The sequence below is a fragment of the Cryptotermes secundus genome, unplaced genomic scaffold (assembly GCF_002891405.2).
Source record: "Cryptotermes secundus unplaced genomic scaffold, Csec_1.0 scaffold715, whole genome shotgun sequence".
In the NCBI taxonomy this organism is placed as follows: Eukaryota; Metazoa; Arthropoda; class Insecta; order Blattodea; family Kalotermitidae; genus Cryptotermes; species Cryptotermes secundus.
In genome coordinates, this window is record NW_019724597.1 from 196990 (window position 1) to 220625 (window position 23636).

Here is a 23636-nt window from a genome sequence, read left to right on the forward strand (position 1 = left end):
AGTAACATCATGAAACTTATTATACTATAACTACACAAGAATGACATGTCTTATATCATGTATAATGATCCATGGACACGAAATAAATGAAATGAAATGTAGAAAATGAGAACGACCAGGACTTACAATATTGCATGAATGAAGCTGCTTTCAGTAACTACAATGCTGAGGACTACATCAACATAGACAAAGATGTGCAAACAGAGCCAGACACAATGGATATCGATGTATTAGTTGAGAATTTTAGAGAAAATCGAAAAGGAAGAGAGGAGGAAGAGGAAGAAGAAGAGGAAAATGACATTGTGATAGAAGAAGAAAAGTGTAGAGCATGTAGAGTGAAGACTTATCAGGATGCTGCCAACAGTTTAAAGGTACTGCAGGAGTTTGCCGTGCAACGGAATGATTCAGACATGCTTACTCTAATTTCTCAAACTAAAGTGTTTTTGGAAAGTCAGGCAGCTAAGAGAGTAAACTGCATAACTCTGCCGGAGTTCTGGTAAAATTATAAAAAGTGAGTACTGCAATTTTTTCCTGTTCAGTGTAATGTTTGCATGTGTTCAATGATTATAGTGTGAATAAATTAATGAGCATGTTTTTTTTTGTCTCAAATACGTTTATGTCCTTGTTTAGTTATTATAGTATACCTTGATTAAGCGAAAACCTGGTGTAATGAAGGAGCACAAAGGTGTGCAGAATGTATATGATGGAGTACAAAGGTGTACGGAAGATAATAATGTGTACGTAATGAAGGTACTATAATCAAATATTGATATATATCATGAATGGAATACTATAAATGTAATTAAACGTAAAGTGTAACTAAGTAGCAGAACTAAAGGGTTACTGAGTGGATACAGTAACACCTGCTATTAATTACCACTATATTTACTATAATTGAAAAACCCCTCTAAGGTTCAATTTAATGTAGTATTTGGTATGACAGATTAATTGTAAGAATAATGTATGAAGCCAGTCTAGAAATGTTACAAAAAACTGTTATTTTAGTCGCCCGCATGGGACAGATGACATTATGACCCTGATGTCGATATGAGGGAGTAAACAGTCACCCTAACCAATTAATTTGATTAAAGCGACCGCATCAAAGTCTGAAAGTTAGGAATTGTAACATGTTGTGACAAGTGTGTATTATAGGTCTAAACTGGGAATATGAGCTGACTCATGTTCACGAGAGCAGATGTTTTGTAATAATAGTAGACGCTATGAGTGGACTTCGTTCAAGCCAACGCCCAGATTGGCCCTATAAATACAGGAGTATTGTAGCTCCAAGTATCACTATCTATTGATCACTCTTCAGACGGCGAAGCTCTGCCAGTTTTCGGTTCGAATCTTTAATCTGTAAACTTTCCTGTAGCCTACTGGAAGTTGGAGTTGTATTTCTACTGTAACTACTTACCATCAGTGTATCTACAGAACATCTTATTAAATAACATTCTTATATTCTGCAACCAAAAGACTTAGTTCTTTTGCGTACCTATGAAAGGTATCCTGAAATTCTACGTGAGCCTTCTCTCTGGTGACTTTCTCCACCTCATCACCGGCGGCAACGACATTAGCGAGCGAGGCCCACTTCATTACACTGGCTTCAGACGAAATTTTTTCTGGTCCCTTGAGATTCCATTTAAGACAGGTTTTACTGTATATACAATTGTTACGGTTTTATGTGGTTGTCTTTTAGAACATCGATAATCCCACACAGTATTTATTATAAAATTATTTGTTAGGAAGCAGTTTTCTAATTGTCTCTCCTATAAATAGCGTAAAACTGAAGACTTCAAGCATGAACAGTACTAAATGCATTTTAAATATATCTTTCCACTGTTTACAGAGTAAACACATAAAAGAGAAAGCATGGGAACTAGAAATAAACGGCATTTCAAAAATGTTAAACAAGTGTCAGACAGCATCGTTCATCACTGAAGATTGTTCAGAAATGTATACATAACATAACAATTTGGGGTTGTACAGGCACTGTGTCGACAGATGCTATAATAAAAGGTTTGCACACAATATGACGCTAGAATACAATATTACTATGAGAAGTGTTGTTCACCCCTGTTAAATTTATATCGAAAAGTGAAAGATTTCAGGAAATGTATAATAGCCAGAAAATGTTTATTGCATTTTCTTTGTGACTTCTTTTCAAACATTTTTCATTCTGTGTGACATGTCAGCTACAAATTGGAATGCAGGAACCAGACATGATGTCCATTGTAATACATCAAAATCCCTTGTCTAGTCAGTGAACAAGTGACAACATTAAATGGATGAAATATAAGCACTTAAAGGGGAAGGTCAGCATTTAAAATTGATTTGAAAATTTTGACTTACATGGAGTTTAAATGGCTAGACAGATTTTCATGAAATTCTCCCATATCAAATTTAATCAAAATCATGTATCTGTTCTCGACTTATACATCCTGGATCCTGAATTGCTGTGGGTTGTAGGCAGAGCTTTGATAAAAAGTACAAAAGAGAAAAATTCCAGACAGTCATATATAGAAAGGCACATTCCTTGTTAACACAGTGGCAAATCGCATTCACACATTACTTCCAAGACATTATGAGGTTTTAAACAAACGTACAATTAAACATTTACCTCACTAAAATACTGTTCAAAGAAAGAATCTAGTTTAAATCATGGGTGTCCATCCTTCTTTTAATGGCAAGATCAATTACGTCATGGTGATTTGAGGAATAAGCAGTTCTTGTTAATAATATTACAATCATCTGAAAAGTGATGCCATATAGTCCAGTAGATGCTTACTGATGTTAGAAGGAAGATGCAGTAGCATCTACCAGGCTAAGTGGCATCACATACAAAAGGCAAAAGTCACCATTGTGAGAACCTGATATGCCATAATTCTTGGTAATGCATGCCTACACTCTGATGAAATGCATCTGCCTATCCATACATATAAACTTGTATGGTGAAATATTGAGAAGAGTCTATTGCACTTGCATCACTGAAGAAACAAATTATATTGAGGAAGAGGTTGGCAGGGATAGGGGCCAGTAGTGGGCTCTTGTGGACATGGCAATGAACCTTTGGGTTCTCTAAAATGGGAAGAATTTTACTAGCTGTTGGACTACTAGCTTCTCAAGGATACTGTGCCATGGAATTACTACAGTTAAACAGCACATACTGGCCATAACATTCATTTTGGTCTGCACAACCGACCAAAGTGAATGTAGATGACAGTCTCATCTGTCTCTTTCTCTCCTTCGGTTGAGTAACCTTGATATAATATTATAAGATTATTATCTGAAAACACATGTTATCAACAATCAGCTGCCACATTTATTTGTTTTGATGTATACACAGAATGAAACAGATAAGAGGGGTGTGGAAAGCTACTGAAGTAGACACAGTTCTAACCAACAACAAGGATGACTGAAAGAAGGTAACTTTCAATTCTGTTATGAAGAAAAGAGCAAGAAAAATGGTTAAGCTAAGTTAATGTAGTAACAGTAGAATTTCCATTTACTGTTCCCTTATTTCAATTTTCCTTCATTTAACTATATTGCGGTATTATTTGACTCAAGTTGGGTAAGCACCCATTAACATATAGTGCAACATTCAACTTCAGTCCACATCAAGAAATAATCTTCTCCTTTTCCTGGGTCATTCAACTTCATTCACTGGGCTATGAAAACGCATCATTTTGATTTTCAAATTGCACTGCTTTATGAAAATGGCAAGAAAATAATATCCAGCTGATTGGTGAAATGTTCAGTTTCAATGATCTCAAGCCAATAAATGACCTCAATGTTAAATTTCCTTTACTTAAGTTCTTCCTCAGTTTAGCACTCAAATACACTGCTACCAAAGATATCTATGGTGTAAGTGGAACAAGCAGCATAAGGAGAGGAGATATGAAATGTACCCAAAATTCTGGAAAGTAATATGGGGACCGTGGATTGAGTAAAGCAAACCTGGATAGAAACCTCTGGTTTCCCACAAAATGTGGGGAACTTCTTGTCTATATCTGAGCTGAAAACCTCAGTTACATGGAGTTATGACAGGATAATGATGGATGGCAGAAGCTTTACAGAGAATCAGGGCCATGAAGATTGCATGCTATAATTTGCATCATTCACAGAGATTTAATTTTGGCAGTGACAATAGGAAAGGTGTGTGGGAACATCCCACATACTATCATGCTGTTTCACCTATCAATGGACAACACTCAATCCTAAGTCAGTAGCATGTTGCTGAACATCAAGTCAAAGTCAAAGTAATGTTGCAACTGACGGTCAGTCAGTCTGTCTGTCTTTGTGTTGAGCCCCAACTTGGCTCATGACCAGATGTTTTCTTCTTCGTGAAAGTTGCTGTCCTGTCCATTTGGGGCGCCCTCTCTGACGAGAGGTCGGGTCTGTCATTTGTCAGTCTTGGTCAGTCCATTGTCAGTATTGACATATATTTACAACTTAATTCTAGTCTTAATTCCTATTTCTATGTACAATATATACAAGGCCTTGTACTGTGGCCACTTCTGGCCTATTGTACCAGCCCCAGATGATAGGTGATGGTGATTGTGGAGCAATTGGTGGAATGAAGATTGGCAGGGGAACCGAAGTACTCAGAAAAAACCTGTCCCAGCACCACTTTGTCCACCACAAATCCCACTTGACCAGACCCGGCATCGAACCCAGGCAGCCGCAATGAGAAGCCAGCGACTAACTGCTTGAGGTATGGTGCGGCACCACACAAATAAAAGAATGCCGGGATTCCAAAAGTGACTCCTTTTAAACTAAAATTAAAATGTGACAATGACAAAATTTATGAAGGAATTACTCATGAAAGGAGGAAAAATAGGCGTAAGGGTATCACAAGTATGATTTAGCCCTGTTAATGAGATGTGGCATTGTCTCACAATGTAACAGCCAGCCTTCATTACTTAACACCATTATCATGCAAAGGCTGTTCAACAACATTAGCAACCATATGTGTATAAGACTGAAGGCCATTAGGCTACACCTGTTTATGACTGCAGCATGATGACAGAGAAGAGGAGTGAGTCTGGCTGATAAGGACATAAACAGAAGGGCACTGTGTAATACGTTTGTTTGTTACCTATGTTCAGACTACAGACAGTTTGGATTTGAGGTTCTCACAGCAGTGGTTACAAAATAATCTGTTTTCTGGGATATGATGCAGTATAGTCCAGTGAAAATCAACTAACATTTTGAAAGAATATACAGCCTCCATCTTCACGATAAAAGAATAAGCCAAGAAATGCTATGCTTGCTACCTGCTGGTTTCTTGCTTGGCTTATTTTTAGACTCTGAAGATGGAGGCTAAATGTTCCTTAAAAATTTCGGTTTTCATTGGACTACATGATATTATATCCCAGAAGACATAACCTACTTTATCAGAAATATACTTTTATACATTATGTTTTATAAGAAATACAACTCTACACAACATATATTTTTGAAGAGAACAAATTCTCTTTAATGAGACTTTTAGTTTATACAAATTCAGGAGTAAAAATATTTATTGTAAAATTAAGGCAAAGTAGATGAAATGAAAAGAGAATAATTTAGATACTTATATGAGCAAGAACCCACAGGACAGAGGACAGCTCAGAAAGTGGAACTGATTTTATTCAAATGTATGAAATATGCAAAAGTATTTTTTTTTTAATATTTCTTTTGAAAAGGATACTGAATGTGCTAAAATGTCCTAGTAATAATAAGATTTCCCTGTTTGAAAGTATTACATATCTTCATGATATAGGGCACAGGGCAGTAATGGTCTATGTATCCTCAGAGAGAATTAGAACCAGATGTCCTTATGGTCAGAAATAGTATTCCACATGTTATTTTGAAAGAGAGCTACAGGGTTACAAGTACAAAATAATTAAGTGATCCTTCAAAAGGAAATTTCTTGCCATTCTAGTGAACACAGCAGCATGTATCAAGATAGAGGACTGAAGATTAGAACCCTTCATGTACGAGACATTCGCTTTCCCACATCACTGGAGTTGCATGGATCTGATGCCATGGTAAGCTCTTTTACACTTAGTCAGTTCTGTGTTATGTCATACTGTACTGTGTGGTGATGCTGTCAGCTACTCAGTCTCTGTGATATTGAGTGAAAGGATGATCAGTGAATAATGATCTGGAAAGGCTGTGGAAGGAAGAGGCGATGACCCATTTGAGATTCATCCCAGCTTCTTCTTGAGGGGTAAAGGTAAAGCCATCCCTATAACAGGCCATGGAGGCCCATAGGGTTGTGAGACGTTGAGGCTCCCCATTTTCTAGAGAATCAGCTCATGGATGGCAGTGAGGTTGACAGCCTTATGCACTGGCCACCCTTTACCCCCCAGAGGTATGGAACTAAAAAAAAACTACAAGGAACCTGAGTCAGAATAGTTGATGTTCTAAATGAGATTTGAATTGGGTGACTCCTGAATACAAGTTGATGCCTGAGTCAACTTGCTTGATCAGTTTAATGCTGCTCACATATGAGGATATTTCACCGGAATTTACACACAGCACCCTGTAACTGCAGGATGGTGGCTGAAAGGTTACATCATCAGAATTATCTAGAATGATGATGTCACTAGAAATCAGAGGAAACAAAATATGCATGAACTGATACATTAACAATGTAGAACTAGTGCTGTCAGAGTGGTCAGATAGTTCTGACTAGGATCCTGGTTAGCTTTATGTGTGTGGACTTCTCTGCTCACAGATGGACGCCTTCACCTCTACCAAAGATAACATTTTGAAAATGTAATAAATACCAGNTATGAACTGATACATTAACAATGTAGAACTAGTGCTGTCAAGAGTGGTCAGATAGTTCTGACTAGGATCCTGGTCAGCTTTGTGTGTGTGGACTTCTCTGCTCACAGATGGACGCTTTCACCTCTACCAAAGATAACATTTTGAAAATGTAATAAATACCAGCATATCCCCCCCTCCCCAGTGGTTCTGAACCCACATCAAGATGTAGGCAGGTCCCCTCTAATTCTCATGATCGCCCTACTTAGAGGTACTAGAATCTGCCCTCTGCATGTCCCTACTTCAGAAACGGATTCTGTATCCTGTCCAAGGTGGACAGATATCTCCAGGGATGGAACTGCAATAAAAATCTAGATGATTGCTGGGGGGGGGGGGACTTTTAATGCAACTAACTTCAATTATTTGCCTTTCTAATATGAATCATATCCAAAGGACTACACAAACAGTGTTCTTGATGTTATATAATTTTAATCTGAGCTATTTAATTTGAGGCTTTCATGGCGGTGACTACGAAGAATACCGTCTTCTGGGATGTGGCGCCACGTAGATATCATGTTAACCGACGTTTCAGAGGAACATATCGCCTCCATCTTCAGGATATAAAAAATCATCACAATACCTACACAGAGTTACATCCCAGAAGATGGCATTCTTCATGAGTTATTTTGAAGAACTGAATACAGTATAAATTGTACTTATGAGATAAAGTTCAAGACTGCTTTTGAGTTCTAATTCTCTTGGGATTTTCTGATGTATACTCAGTTATCCTGTGGCCTCCAGTTCACTTAGAATTTACACAATCACCTGGTGAATTTAAATGAACTGTCTATAGCATGAGTGAAGGTGTGATGTCCATTTATCAATAAAATGCTTGAATCAAAATGTTCACATAGCATTAAGCATATTAATATGACTTGATACAAAAGTTTAAGTGCATTTTCCATTGTAGGTCAATTTACACAAAATCATTGTAACCTGCATGTTTAAATGGAAAATTTACTTGACTCCGAGGTCATACTGTCACACTAAAAGGTGCCCCCCAAACCTTCAGCTACTGCTATACATTTACAGAAAGGGAAATTAACTGCCGTTTCTCAGTCATTTACAAGAATGACTTTGCATATGCGGGCGGAGAATTTTACTTCATAGTCCACTAAATTTTCTATTTGCACATAGTGTACATGTTAAAATCACTGACTCTGTAACACTCTGGCTGGCAGCATGTGGACTGTGACTATTCCTGTGCATATGTCACTGTCTACACAGAAGGAGATGTGGAGGGTCACGGCTTAACCTTCACCATTGGCCGTGGGAATGAAATTGGTAAGTGGAAACCTATAGGCTAATGAGAGATACTTAAGAATAATGCATTCTCTCAGTATCATTGGGATTGTGGATTTCTGTCCATTGTCTTAGTACTGCAAATAAAACACAAGGTTTTGGAAATTGGATCAATTTCTGTCTTCAGGTGAAAACTGTTACCCCTAGCAACCAGTCACTGGTCCATTCTGTCTGGAATGGGTGAAGTTCTGAAATTCAGCAATACTAACTATAATGTATCATCACAAGAACCATTTTAAAATGTACTGTCTCCTCATATATTAACACATTTTTCTTCTTCTATTAGTAGAACATACAGTGTACTGTAGTCATGTACATTTCTTTTCTTGCATTTAATGAGAATGGTTTATTTCATAATTTAGGCAATGTCTGTCAGTTTTTCAAAATGGGAATATACTGGTAACATTAAAAGTAACTGTAAGAGCTGCATTCATACTGTGTTGTTCTGTGGTGTATGTTGTTAGTCAATCTAAAATTATACATAAATTGAATCATTTCTGTTTGTTGTCTTTAGGGCGTATAATTGTGCTGTATTCTTTGCCCGGCAATGAGTCCAACAGCTTTAAAATGTGAAACTCTGTGGAATCAATTTATTCTTTGAACAATCTGATATAGTTGGTAGTGACTTTGGAAGTAAAAACATTAAAATTATTTCAATAAACAGAAATATACCTTCGGTTTGAAAATCTCTTGTATCTGCAACTTATATGCAGCATTAGAAACCTTGTCAGTGGGAATAATTTATATTCACAAGGATGTCACAACAAAGAAATAATTTTCGCTATTTGAGTGCAGTTAATTTAAGAAATAAAATCTGGCCATTGAATAGGCGTTTGCATTACCTTTTAATATGACCTGGATATTCTGAAGTTTGTTTATATAATTATGTCATGCCACTACATCAGAATCTTCCTCAAATAGAAGTATAAGTTGCCACCAGCATTTGAGTATGGACTAAGATATTTCTGTATCATATTCATCATGTATCTGATGGAGTATCCTGATAATAAATATGCTTCCTCAATCCAGTTGTAGCTGCTGTTAAATCACTATCACCACTTGTGGTTGGTCAGGATGCAGGTCAAATATTTAACGATTTTGCTGGCTTTTGGAGGAAACTTACCAATGATTCACAGTTAAGATGGGTAAGTTGCATCATCATCATCATCATCATCATCATCATCATCACCATGAACTTCTCACATCAACACAAACATCAGTACTATTGCAGTCCTGTCGTGAATAGTAAACCGATCACATCTGAGATATGACTGAATGAGTTCCAGGGTCTAGATTAACGCCGGGTTTACACGGGTCAAGTAAACGGTCATGTAGAGCGGTAAAGTTAATTAGAATATTTTTCTTGCATCGCGTAAACAGTTCCGGCCAAGTCAAGTACCGACTTGCGTCAAGTAGCGAGACAAGTCAAGTAGTTCTGCACGGTGGACAAGTAACTTGACTTGACTGCTACCCCTACCACGAATTTTACCACTTGATCGCCTACTTGACCGCTGACTTTACCAGTGTAAACAAGAGATGATGCAAGTGAGCAGGCCGGCAGGGCTAATATTACCAGCTTTCTCATATCAGGCATTTGATTGTATACACTTTGTGTATTTCCTCCCTGGATTTGTGTAGTTTGTGAATGATGAAGTGGTCAGAAGAAGAAACCATTCGGTTTGTTGAGCTCTACCATGAAAAAGAGTGCTTGTGGAAGAAGAGTAGTGCCAAGTACCGCAATAAAAACATGACACCATATCCTCTTCACAGGATTTCTCTGTTCCTCCAAAACTTGTTCCAATTTTTCCACGAGAAGATTCGTTAAATTTATCAAACAATTTCGCAGCACAACACGATTTGCAGCCATGTTTCAAAACCACTTGAACAACTACTGAACTACGTGAAAACACGTGTAGTTAAGTCAAGTCAAGTAGAACAAAACCACGCAAGTGCGGAGGCAAGATACTTGACCCGTGTAAACCTGGCTTAACTGACAGTACTGTGCTCAGTTGCAGGCGCTTCCCTATCCCAATCAAAACAAAGGCACACCAGCATAAAATACCAATAAGATGTTTTTCCAGTGTCAATATTTTCACCCACAGTATATATATAATTCCATGAAGCACAGTCCTTCTTGAAAAGCTAGTAATCACTCACCTATCACAAAATTTCCAATATATTATGGAACCAAGGTTTATTACTCACCATTGGTTCCCATCCTGAGCCCTACACATAATGGAAAACTTCCAGTGGATCAAATGCAGATGAAGGTTAAAAATATCTTCTTCAAGTTTCAGTCTAACTGAATCACTGATAGCAGAGAGAATCTGAGTCATTTCAGATTATTTCTGAGAATATATTTCCAAGGAGTGTAACTCATTCTGTGCATATATTTTCTGTTTTTACTAAAGTGCATACTGAAATAGAGTTCAAAATACACAATTTAAGCCATCATCACGTATAGGGGGTAGGGATGACAAAAATAATGGTTTCTAGATCAGATGATTGGATTTATTAACACCTTCGTTTACAAAATTACTTGCATTTTGGACTTTTTCCATCATCCAGCATTTTAGGAAATAGAGGACACGACATTTCAGAAACTTGATCTGTTTCCGTCTTCAGGTGATCCAGTTTCCGAAACATCGTGTCCTCTATTACCTAAAAATTCCACACGATGGAACAAGTCCAAAACCCCACCACTGTCAGAACCCTTTAGAATCTACTCTGTTTACAAGTTCTCTTAATTGAACTCAATTATAATGCTATCCCTATTCTACAAACTTTGAATTCACCATTACACACACACACACACACACACTAGTCATCTCCTGGCAACGGATCTCTACACAGAAACTACAACTTCAAACCACTATGAACTATTTTGTTTTCAATCACTCTGTACTCCTCTGTCCTAATCTGCACTCAACTGATCTTCACAATTCACTAAGGACATGTCAGTCAGTCAGTGAGTCTTGGTGTCGATAATTATTATCGTTTGACAGTTACGGTCCTGTTTCTGTGGGGCGCCCTCTCTGATGAGAAGACAGGGTCTGTCTTTTGTATATGCTGCTGGCCCTTATCAGCACAGTCTTTCTTGGGTCTGAGACTTCCTTTTTTGTCACCTCCTATGACTCGCAGGGTCACGGTGGAGGTATTTGACCCCGCCTCACTAATCTAAGCTACAACAGAGCCTTGTTACGTAGGCTCCACATGGACCACACAGAAAACACAAATCGTGATTGCTACCCAGCTATTTCATTGGCACACTGACTACTGCCTAGCAACGAGCTATAACATTCATCTATTGTTGCGTGTGCATATCGCGGGATGTTTATCGAGCTGCTGTCTAGCGATGCTCTTAGCAAATCTGTTACACTATTCTGTGAACATGTATGATATTTTAAAATTGATAGCTTCAAGTCAATAAGAATAAAATGTGCAGCATACCTACAAAGTGATCAGTCTTCTATGAGTATGTATCAAAACTTAAAACATTTATAAATAAACAATAATAAAAACTTCCCTTCTTTAGGTGGGCCCAGAGAAGGGAGTCATTCATCTTGCCACAGCAGCCATTATAAATGCCCTGTGGGATCTTTGGGCAAAATTGCAGCAGAAACCATTGTGGAAGCTTTTGGTGGATATGGAACCAGAGCAACTAGTTTCTACAATTGACTTCAGATACATGTAAGTGCCTGTTCACCCCTCTGTAGTCATGTGCCTATCTGTAGTAAACTATAAAATCTGTGCATTTTATTCTGTAGTCAGTTTTCTGAGAAACTGTCTGAAGCAGGATGGGTCTTTCTGTGGCAAGAAACTTGTGAACAGTATGTGACAGTCATTTTAAATTTCCATTCATGTGTATGAAATGGTGTTCTTACATACCAGTTTGTATTGTCATGATTTGGGGGTGTGTGACTATAGATGAAGTACAGATTGGATTTATTGACCACTTGTACACACCACATGAAACTGCAAGTAATACAGCGCTCTCACTGATCTGCACACTTTATAGTTCACCAGGGTTCTCAGTCTTCACTAGTCATATCCTGGCAACGGTTATAAGCACATTAATTATACCACTCTCACTGTAACTGCAACATATGTAAAGTCTTCTCTTCACAGCCTGACTTTTGCAACTCAACTGACTCGTTTCCATCTGTCCTCAATCATCTTTGACTGCTGTCTCAAGGGACTCTCAATTATTCTCTCAGCAGAGTCAGAGTCAGTTACTTTATGACTGGTGGTTTTGGCTTGGGACCCTCATTATATAGCCTATGCTTAGACCCAACAGAAAACACAGTTTCCATCATTGTAGTCCAACAATACCTCAATTGTTGCTTGCGTATTTGTTGCTACAGGAACGTGTTTACCAAGCATTTGCCTAGCATGTGAACGTCTATTGTGGCTCCACCATTCTGGCTTTCAGGTGTCATGTCATAGTATGTTTAGCTGTCAGTTTCCAATTACCATTTCTTTATTAGTCTAGTTTTCAGAATGCAAAGAGGCTGAGGTTGCCCCCATGAGTGACAATCTTGCTTTGTAGCATCTGATCAGACTGGATTTGCTTCCAGCCCCCCCCCCTCTCTTCTATCTGTTTTAAATTTCTGCATATTGTTTAGGCCAAACTGGCTCCAGCACACCTGTACATATTAGTTTTGTACCGTAGAATCATGCACATAACCTTTACTACTCCATTTAAATTATCATTAAACCTTCCCTCTTCTTATTTTTACACGTATGGAAAATCAAGAAATCCACAAAACTGTTTAGATGGATGCCACTGGGAGACAAATGCACAGATGAGGCCTACATGGTATAGGCTGTAAGGATGAGAAATACTGCAATATTCTCGATATACTGATACCCTTACATAAATTACATTTTAATTGCATCATATCAGACACAACAGTGATACTGAATTTTATTTCAGCTCTGATGCGGTAACGAAACAGGAAGCAATTGCAATGTTGAAAGCGATGCAGGAGGGCAAGGAGGAACGGGAGGAACGGATGATAAGAATTGGATATCCAGCTTATACGACACAAGCTGGTAGTCATAGCCTTCTATACAACTGTAACAGTATTACACTTATGTGTCACACTTATGCCATTATACCAATAATCCATACTGATGAGTATTTTGAATGTCTGTTCATATACCTGACCATCACATTTATTGTCTCCTAAACAGTGTGGTCAAGAAATGTTACTTCTGAGCATTATCCAGTAAAAATATTACTGTTATACATTTCCAGACTTCATACATGGTTTTCTGGAGGGGGGAATGCTTCTTTAAATCAGACTTGCTGGGGAAATTAGTAATTCACATATGAACCACAACTAAGGGCTATTGAAGTTTATTATATATGAACTGTTTCCATGAAACATACAAAACCTGTATATCTGGGAATGACATTAACAAATAGAAACCATATTCATGAAGAAATTAAGAGCAGGTTCAGAGAATGCTCGCTTACAATCAGTTCAGAATCTTTTCTCTTCCTATATCCCACCTAAAAATACAGAGATTAAAATACATGAAACTAAAATTTTATCTTTTCTTTTGTGTGGCAGTAAAACTTGTTTTTTCCCTACCCTAAGAGAGGAACACAAAATTAAAGTATTTGAGAACAGGGAGGTGATGAGAGTATTTGCACCAAAGAGGAAGTGGCTGGAGGCTGAAGATAATTGGATAATGAGGGGCCCCATAATTTGCATTCTTCACCATATATAATTTTTTTTCTTGGCACCACAGCCCCAGTGGGCCTAGGCCTACCTCCATGAACTTCTCCGTTCACTTTGGTTTTTCTAGATCTTACACATTCTGTAGGATTCCTTGGGCGGGTGATCAGCTTGTCGCAAGGCCTCTACCTGTACACAAACACAGAAAAATGCACACATACAAACTTAACATCTATGCCCTCAGTGGGATTCAAACTCATGACCCCAGTTTCCAAGCGAGCGAAGACAGTACATGACTTAGACTGCTCTGCTACAGTGACTGGCCCCAGCAAATATCATTAGGATGACCAAATCAAGGAAGATGAGATGGGTGGACATGTTGCATGCACAGGGAGAGATGGGACACAATCTTAGTTTGAAAACCTAAAGGAAAGAGACCACTTGGGAAACTTGCACATAGATGTGGAAATAAAATTGAAATAAAGATTAGTCTTCTGGGATGTGGTGCCATGTAGCGTGGCAGAAGTTAACCAACATTCCTCTGAAGACATGTGAGGTGGAGGTGGCATGTTCCTCTGAATTGCTGGTATCTACAAGACTACACAGCGTTTTTCCCTAGGAGATAGTATATTCATAGTCATCATCACAAAAACTTGCATTTCACAACATTAAAATGGATTCTAAAGATGTAGGGTTTTAAGATGTGAACTCGATTCGCATGGCTTACCACAGGGCCTAATTTTTGCCTGCGTACAGTAATGAAACTTTGGTTCCTGTAAAAGGTATGGAATTTCTACAGTAGGCAGCTGTTGGCTTCTCCAGAAGGACTCTACTCCACAGACCATGGCACCAGTTTGTTTTTCAAAACCTTAAACATTTTAAACAGCCTGAATCCCAGTTCTAGGGTATCTAAGAGCCTTCTCTATTTGATTTCTTTGATCATTCATTTATTCAGTCAGTCAGATAATCCTCCAGAAATTACAGACTAAGTATAATATGCTCTCTTATCATTGTACAGGATGGCTGGGTTACTCAAATGAACAAGTGAAAGCTCTGTGCTCTAAATACCTTGCCAAAGGCTTTACGGCCTTTAAAGTAAAGGTGGGCCAAAATCTGGAAGATGACCTTTGCAGATGTGCAATGGTACGAGAGATCATCGGTTGGGACAATAAGCTGGTATGCACAATTACAGTACACATGAGTGTGCTATTCTGGCTGTATGAATATAGATGTGTTTGGTAAGATATACAATTAAATGTCTACGTATCGACAGTCCGTCAATAATGCAACAATTGTTTATTCACCATTTAACACTTAACAAAACAATTGTTGCACTGTGGATACACAGACGTTTAATTAAAGATTTGCAACAGGATGCTGAAATAGAGAATTAAGATATATAATATTTTTACAATGAATGCATAATAAGGAGATTATGTTAGAAAAAATTTTACAGATAGCTTTTCTCATTTTGATATAGGAATGAAAACTAGTTGTACAAGTAACTGTACCTTCAACATTCAACAGTTTAATGTCTGAGAAAATGACAGCTACTTCCATGTAGGAATCATAACAAATTAATACAAGAGAGGGGAAAAGGGTGAAATGGGTGGGGGGTTGAAAATAGAAGGGGTATACTAATTTACAGACTTCCTGTACTCCTGACAATTTCCTTATCTTCCTGACTGTTATGTAGAGTATAAAGATGCATAAAGAATATACAATCTATAAACTCTTTTAAGTATTCAAATATCTTGGGAGTACTAGATTTCTGAACTTTATCCTCCATTTAATATTCTGAGAAGGACGAAACTGGATGTTTCTGTCCTCAGGTGGAAGGGTGTGCCCATTATGCCAAATGTTCTGTTCAGAATACCAGATAATTGATGAAGTCCAGAAACCCAGCAATACTAAGTACAAACATGAGGGTTGTTCAAATGAACTTTTTCACAGAGCAGCTTGAAACAGGTGATAACATGGCTGTGGCATGACACACCAACAACTGACTATGAGCTGTGCAAAAGAACAGGTGCATTACAGCAAATGGGAAATGTGACACAATTATATTCCTCTGTCCCACATGCAGAATCCATCCAAAGATGGTCAATGAGCTGTCATTCGCTCTTTTGGTACTGACTGTTGAAACTGGCACTAAGTGATTCTGACATCACCATCAACACACAGCACCACTGTGGAACTCTCTGAGACTTTTATACCACAATCAAGTAAAGTGCCCTGGCATGCTGCACAACGATGCCCATCCCCACACGGCTTGCACTGTCTGGACACACAGCAAGGTGTTACACCATCCCTCACAGAGTTCGCACCTGTCACCACGTGACTTCCATGTGTTTGGCCCCTCAAGGAAGCATTAAAAGGCCATATATTCAAGCTCATGATGGTTTAGTGGTTCCAGCAGCAACCTAGGGATTCTTTGTGGAGGGGATCAATCTACTGGCTGGTATCTCAGTGGGATGCCTGCCTCAGAGCCCAGCAAACTTTCGGCAGGGTTTCATTTGAACACACTGTGCACCATCACCATAATCCCCTTGAGCTACTTCTCTCATTACTTTTGTTCTGACTTGCAATCTGTGGACAGATGGTGGATGCCAACCAGGTGTGGGACACTGAGCAGGCCATTGAATGGATGAAGCAGCTGGCAGAATTCAAACCATTATGGATAGAAGAGCCAACGTTTCCTGATGATGTTTTGGGTCATGCAACTATATCCAAGGTAAAAAAAGTAAAAGCTAAAGCAATCCCTGTAACAGGTAGTGGAGGCCCATAGAGTTGTGAGTCATCTCGAGGCTCCCAGATTTTTTAAACAGTCAGCTCACAGATGTTGATGAGGTTCTCAGCCTTATGTGCCGGCCACACCTTTATCATTGGAAAGATCCCTGCTACTCATTTGTGTTACAGGCTGAGTTGACCCCAAGGCCATAGTGCGGCTGGAAGGATTAAGTTAACTGAAAATCCAGTGACTTTATCGGGATTCAAGCCCACGACCTTCGGGCTTGTAGAATAGTGCCTCAACCAGCTACACTAACACATGCCACCCGTATCTAAGGTAGAACCACAAGATATGTGGCGGCACAAATCAGCAAGAATAAGAGCAGTGAAGCCTTAAGGTTCTACTGTTTGAAACTAAGTTATCACTGGACACTGTTTATCCTTGATTTCTTACTAAATGTAAAATCCCACTCTTAAGAGTTCAACATTTCGGGTGTTGCAGGCGCTGAAGCCATTGGGAATTGGAGTAGCTACTGGAGAGATGTGTTGCAATCGTGTCATGTTTAAGCAGTTCCTCCAGGCAGGAGCAATGCAGTATTGCCAAATTGATTCATGCCGTATTGGGGGAGTCAATGAGGTCCTATCCGTCTACTTTATGGCAAAAAAACTTGGAGGTTTGTATCTGTTTGCATGAACACCTGAAATAAGAAACAAAGATCAGTGATAGGTGCAGTGAATCTGGGTCAGTCCCTACCCTTTTCCTGAATTCTTTGTCTTCTATCTTCAGCATACACGGGTCTTCTACTGAAGTCAGACACATTGCAAGTAATTTGTAGGAGCAAACAAGATGTTCCAGTGAGAACACGTAAAGCCTAATTTCCTGTTCCACAGATCATCCTATAGACCTAGTGCTATTATTACTGTTATGTTATTTGACTTAAATATAGATTCTGCCCACAAGTCTGTCATATATAACCTTATCAGAATTCTGCATTACATTTCATACATATGTGCGAGTATATGACAGGATGTCTATGGTCCATATGCAACAACAGAGAAACTGTTAGACATTGTGGCCCCAGCAGAGCCAGAAGTATAGAAAATTGGACATATTGAGATGTGAAAGCAGGCAGGCAGCCATTTGTAAAGAGGAGAGAGAAGCACCTAATAAACCCATTTCTGATCGAACTCACAAATCATAGTTTTCTCATGACATGTTTCCAATCTGTCTTCATACTAAATTTCACACACCTAGCACAAGTAATTCATTAGTCACTACCATTAAGCTGAAAGCTAGAAAACGGTTCAGATAGCCACTGTATTTTGTGGGTGGGACCAAAAACACAAATATATTTTTCTAAGCTCTGTTACTACACATTAATTCAGAATCAAACCCTGCCAAACTAAACAGACTCTGGTGCCTTTCATGTTGCATACACAGTTATTAAACAAAACTATGTCCACACATACCCACACACCCTCAGACATGACAACTCAATTTGAAACACTGCATTATTACATGTTTCAGTGCCAGTGTGTCCCCATGCAGGAGGTGTTGGCCTATGTGAGATGGTACAGCACCTCCAAATATTCGACTACATTTGTCTGACTGGTACAACAGAGGGTCGAATGATTGAGTTCGCAGATCAGCAACACGAACATTTTGAAAATTCTATACATGTCCTACATGCCCATTACATTGCACCTAAGGTAAGCTTAGCACCAAATCCTGTAGGGAGGTGGGAGGGTGACGACATAGTGTGCAATTAGACATAATCAAGCACATAGTGAATGCTGCAAACAGCATGTATTGCACTGCATTCAAGAGATACTACATATTGGTACTGTTTTGTTCCTCCAAGAAAATGATAAATCACCATTGCCCTTTCCAGTGTTATGTCTATCAAGTCCTCTTAAGGATATTAACACTCCCTTCCTACCACTGGCTCACTCACTCCCAGCCCAGCCCAACCCAGCACTACAGGCTTGTGATATTTCATGGCAAAGAAATGAAAAGGAATTTGTCAGCTATAAGCACAGAGCAAAACACTATATGCTGAATATCCATCATAATTCTATAACCACTGAGAATCAAACTCATGTTCATGTAACATTTCTGATTGGGAATGAACTCAGGAATAACATTCTCAGCTTGTGTAGCGCCTCAAATTTGAGACTGGAAATTTAAGCCATTACCTAAATGTTCGAGACTTGCGAAAAGTGTGTTACAGCCATTACAGTAGTATGACAACACCTGGACAGGCAACTAGGTTAACAATGTTGATGATCAGCATTTATGCATAATCGCACTAGCAAGAAGCTTGCCTCACTCGGCCACTGGAGTATAATGATGTTATTAATTACGCAGTGATGAGACGCCATGGGCCCACCCACATCCCCAGGGAATAACCAATTAGAATATAACTTTGGGAATTGGGGACACTAGGGAGGAGTTAACTACCCTCTGTCGTCAACAGCTGAATTAGCAAATTAAAACTATAAATTACTGAATTTCGAGAGACTTGGGGTTCTGATCTCACAGATAATAGTCAGTTGTCAGCCGGAGGCGCTATTCAATATGGGTTTGACGAGTGCTGGAAGGGCCTGCATTCTTCTATGTCAAGTAAGTCTCGTTTACGCATATCAGCCATGTTGTTTAATAGTATTGTTGATAAAAGTGTTGTTGTGAGATTTCAGTGTGCAATCTCCAGTGTACCCCCAGCGAGAGCCAGGGTCGAATAGGGTAGTAACCGAGTAGAGAGTGACAGGCGATGAAAGAACTACAGTTTCAGGGTACCTCCCACCTCCAGAGGGAAAATAACAAAGAGAGAGAGAGTAGCGAGAAGTGTCATGTCAACAGGCCAAGCAGGCCCTTTTCTTAATGTAAATATTAATGTAAATAGATCAGTGTACATAGGATAAGATGTACGCAGGAAGTTTTGATTCACCCGTTCGTAACCATCCCGTCTTCGACCGATCCCGAGCGACCATAACCAGGACAGCCGACGGCAGCCGAGTGCAGCGAAGATTTTAGAAAAAGAGTAGCAACAGACCAAAGTAATTATATTTTCTCACCCCCTCCCCCTGAGGTGTAACAGCTTGCTTGCTTGCTTACTTACTTACTTACTTATGGAGCTGAGCCCTTCATGAGGAGAAGCCAAATCTGCAGCTACTCAACAACTTCCCAGCATTTCATGGAACCTGAAGGCTCATTACCATGTTCACAAGAGCCCTCCACTGGTCCCTATCCTGAGCCAGATCAATCCAATCCATACCATCCCATCCTGTCTCTCTAAGATCCATTTTAATATTGTCTGCATAAAATCACTGGATACCCTGCATTAAAGATTAAAAATTAGCTCTTCTGTCATTATCTGTGTTAGCAAATAGTTACGAACAGGACCACAAGATGACAATGCTTGCTTGCTACTTTGTTATTAAATATAGTGGCATGCTGAACTGTTGCTAGGCAACGACCATAAAATAATTAACTAAGCAACAGCCATTGCTAAGTAATGGCTCTGCATACGACAGCTGCTGCTAGGCAATGGCTCAGTAGTGATCATGTGTCACCCCAAAACACACAAACACAACAACTGCACTGCAACAGAGGGAAGGAATTTTCTAGGCAGTCCATGCCGAGATGTCATAAGCAGGGCCAATTAGCTGTTGAAGGCAGGCAAGTGGTGTTCTTTGTGGATCTGGCTCTGAGGCTATATGACTGAGGCATGATTCACTTTGCAAATACTGGAATGACAGAGGACTTGTATGTATTGTAAAGGGAAAAAATTTTCAATACATGCACAACATGTATGCTTGACAAAGGCCAAGCCTAAGGATAAGAGACCAAATAACTGCAAAAGAATCTGTGATCATGGGCCTCATGGGGCTTGGTGCCAAGAACTGACTGGCAGTAAACCACCAGTTGTAAAGTAACTCTAACTTTGTTGCAGTCATTTGGTGAATTAGTGAGTTGGAGAACTGCTGCGGTTCAGTTGTTGTGAGCTGCTGCTGTTAGAAGCTGGCAGTTGAGGCATGGGGACAGTTCGGAAACCCAGAGGAAGGGGGGTATCTGCTGTTCAGAGCCAATACCAAGCAATGGTTAATGGAGACTGTAACAGACTGAGAAGATCTAGTGTGTGAAGTGTACTAATGATTTGTATAAGTGTGCAGTAAATCCCATTACCAATCCAAACCCCATCTATAGTCACTAAAATCATGTGACAATGTTACTTGTGAGTTGACAGCAGAAGACGACAGAGTCAGTACCAGTTACAGATAGAACAGAAAGTGACAGAAATAAATGGCACTGGACGGTATGGCTGAAATTATGTGGCATTAAATTACTGTCACTCATACATCACAAATCTGTGTACCTGAGATTACATGTTTCTGATGAAGTTTGTTTTATAGGCCAGAAGTGTTGCATGTGCAGAGAAACTGTTTTGTCAATAGATTTTATGATCCACAACTCCCTGCTGAACTTTGAACACGTTCTGCACTAGTTATTAAATAAAGTCAGAAACCAGATATATTCAGTATATCAAAATCTGTTCCAAGAAATTCACGAATTCAATGAGAATAGTGAATAGTTTCATTTTCATGTGTTAACAGCCCCCACCCCCCCCATCGGGGTAACCATATTAAGGCTATACAGAGAGATGCCATAGATGGTGACAGTGCCTAGGGCTTTCCGCTCTGCCACTGTTGTTCTCTTTCAGGCCCCTCTGGCCTATGTCAGGAAGCCAAAAGTGCTCTCAATGCTAACAAAGAAGGCAGCACACCAGAAAACCAGAAATAAACCAGGAGATGATAGATAAATTAAGGTGAACATGATTGCCTATACTGAGGCCATGGAAAGCAGTTCTGTTGAGCAACCCCCTCCACATCTTTTGAGCTGCTGTACTTCTAGTCCAGCATGCTTCCCTGTGTTCCTCTCCAGTCAGCTTAGCTATTCTGTGCACATGAATGATAGTTAACAGTGTTTATAACTCTGTGGTAAAGACAAAACTGCCCCTGCTCTCAGTTAAGCAGTGTGCCATGAACAATATGGTGGAGTGAAGGTAGTTCCACACATTCTTAACCTCAGCATTAGATGCAGGCAAGTGATCAATTTCATGCCCTGGCCAATTTACCCACTGAATATGAGGCTCAGGCTCAACAATGCCCCTGCTGGGAACTCTACTCCAGTTCTCTGGTGGTCTAGCCCATGGCCTAGTCACTATGCTACTAAGTTAACCCAGTCATTCATAACTCTGTGGTAATATCACCACCACCCTTCATGCAGCATTTGCACACCACATTCTAACAGAAGAAACAGACACTGTAATCCTGTGACAGAAACTGTTCATGCTGTCATGCAATCTGTTGCAGATGCCCGGTTACAGCACGGCGTTGAAAGCTGAGTCAGCCGAGGCTTATGAGTATCCGAATGGAAGTAAATGGGAAGAAATGTTTGCCAAAGGGCTGTTTCCTGATCCACGTAAACAAAATGTATTTGTTTGCCAAGCCAATTAATTAATTTGTATTAAAACATGTTTATATTAACCCTTAAAGCACACTGGTTACCATGTGTACCACCTGCTTTAACATTAGAAAATTCTGCATTCTCACTCATTGTACTTGTGTATTCTGTATGATTCTCACAATAAAAAGTGATTACTTCCCCAAGAGCATTTACAGGTGTTCATTGTTATGGAAATGCAGTGTGATTTCCCTGAGGTTGGCTGTGTATGACAAGCCAAACACACAGGCCATCAGAACATCCATAAACCGTCACTTCCACGGATGTAGTGAATTCAACAGGGGATTAATATCAACAGTGCCTACCCATTGGGAGTCAAGTTTCTCCGTGAGTAACACCCTTACGGGGCCCATAAACATACGAGTCTGACTCGGCTCAGGTTCCAATGAGCCAAACTTGTCCATGTGTGGGTCGCCACGCTCACATGTGTGGTGAAATTAACCTGAGCCTGGCTCTTCGCCGAGTTGGACATGTCTGGGCCGCCTAAGACCAGAAGCAAAACAGTTCAGATGCTTCATGAATATCCATGTCATAACAAAATGATATTCATAGAAACCACCACCACTGTACCATGAATGTTCAACCTTCATTAGTGTTTCATTTTTCAGCTTTTAATGATCTTACCTTTTTAACTTCTAATAGACAAAAGACCAACATTCAATAACAACATTCCTCTAACCACTACATTAACTACAATTTTAACACCATTATTTTACCTCAAATGTTACTTTATACTTACCAATTACATAACCGATTCAGCACTACAAAGTATCAGTTAATCTACTGCAAAATAGCTTAGTCTTTGCAATTATGAATGACTACAATTCTGTACATCTGAAACACACTGGAAATAAAAAGTTCCAACAAGCTGTAAGTTTTATTACCAGCTGCTTAATGTGATAGGTGTTGTGGCCGGAAAGCTTCCGTAGGCTTTGTGTAGTCACAGATGAGGTAAAGTTGGCCGCAGCTGCTCACTGGCAAAGTGTCAAAGTAGACACAGCTGCTCATAGTGAATCACCCTTTTTGCGATTCTGTGGAAGCCGGTGATGACATAGCCTCACCTTTGTAATTGTTTGGGCGCCACCTAGTCAGGGAACATGACACTATCACATGGGCTGTTAAATGGGCCTTGGCTTCAATGAAGGCGGTCAAACAAAACCTGTGGCAAACTTTACAACACACACAAACACACTGTAATGCCCTAGCGGCGCAGGGGGGGCATGGAGGTATCCCTCCCGCTGCTGCCGCCGCTGTAATGCCGTGGTACAGGGGGGGGCGTGGAGTCAGCACGCCTCTGTCACCACTGTAACTCCGCATGTAGGGGCCGTGGAGGTATCCTTCCTCGCCTCCACTAGTTCTGTCGTAAACTGGTACTCCTGGTAACGTCGCGCCGTCGGGGGTGTGCAGGTACCCCTCCTTGCCTCCACTGGTTATGCTGTAAGGCGTTAACGCAACCATCCTAGCTTACCCTTAGCTAGGATTCTCCTATATCGGAGTTTCCTTCTGTCATACAAGCTGCCACCATCTATTTTCTGTTCTTTCAATTGTTGGTACTACTCCCTGGCATATAGTCTTAGCTC

General features: G+C 39.7%; 1 protein-coding gene across 6 annotated transcripts; it reads left to right on the forward strand.

The window, feature by feature from the left end:
• Positions 1-252: 252 nt before the first annotated feature.
• Positions 253-22207, forward strand: LOC111862407 (mitochondrial enolase superfamily member 1). 6 transcript variants are annotated; one of them, XM_023847771.2, is made up of 12 exons: positions 253-511; positions 3344-3422; positions 5924-6029; positions 7995-8097; positions 9145-9260; positions 11651-11805; positions 13052-13170; positions 14821-14978; positions 16402-16536; positions 17035-17206; positions 18061-18242; positions 21906-22207. In XM_023847771.2, the coding sequence occupies exons 2-12, from the start codon at positions 3409-3411 to the stop codon at positions 22047-22049; spliced, it is 1404 nt and encodes a 467-aa protein (XP_023703539.1). In that variant the 5' UTR covers positions 253-511; positions 3344-3408; the 3' UTR covers positions 22050-22207. The 6 variants fall into 6 exon arrangements, with proteins under 6 accessions (XP_023703539.1, XP_023703543.1, XP_023703541.1 ...); XM_023847775.2 differs by lacking the exon at positions 3344-3422; XM_023847773.2 differs by lacking the exons at positions 253-511; positions 3344-3422 and adding an exon at positions 4938-5075.
• The last annotated feature ends 1429 nt before the right edge of the window (positions 22208-23636 follow it).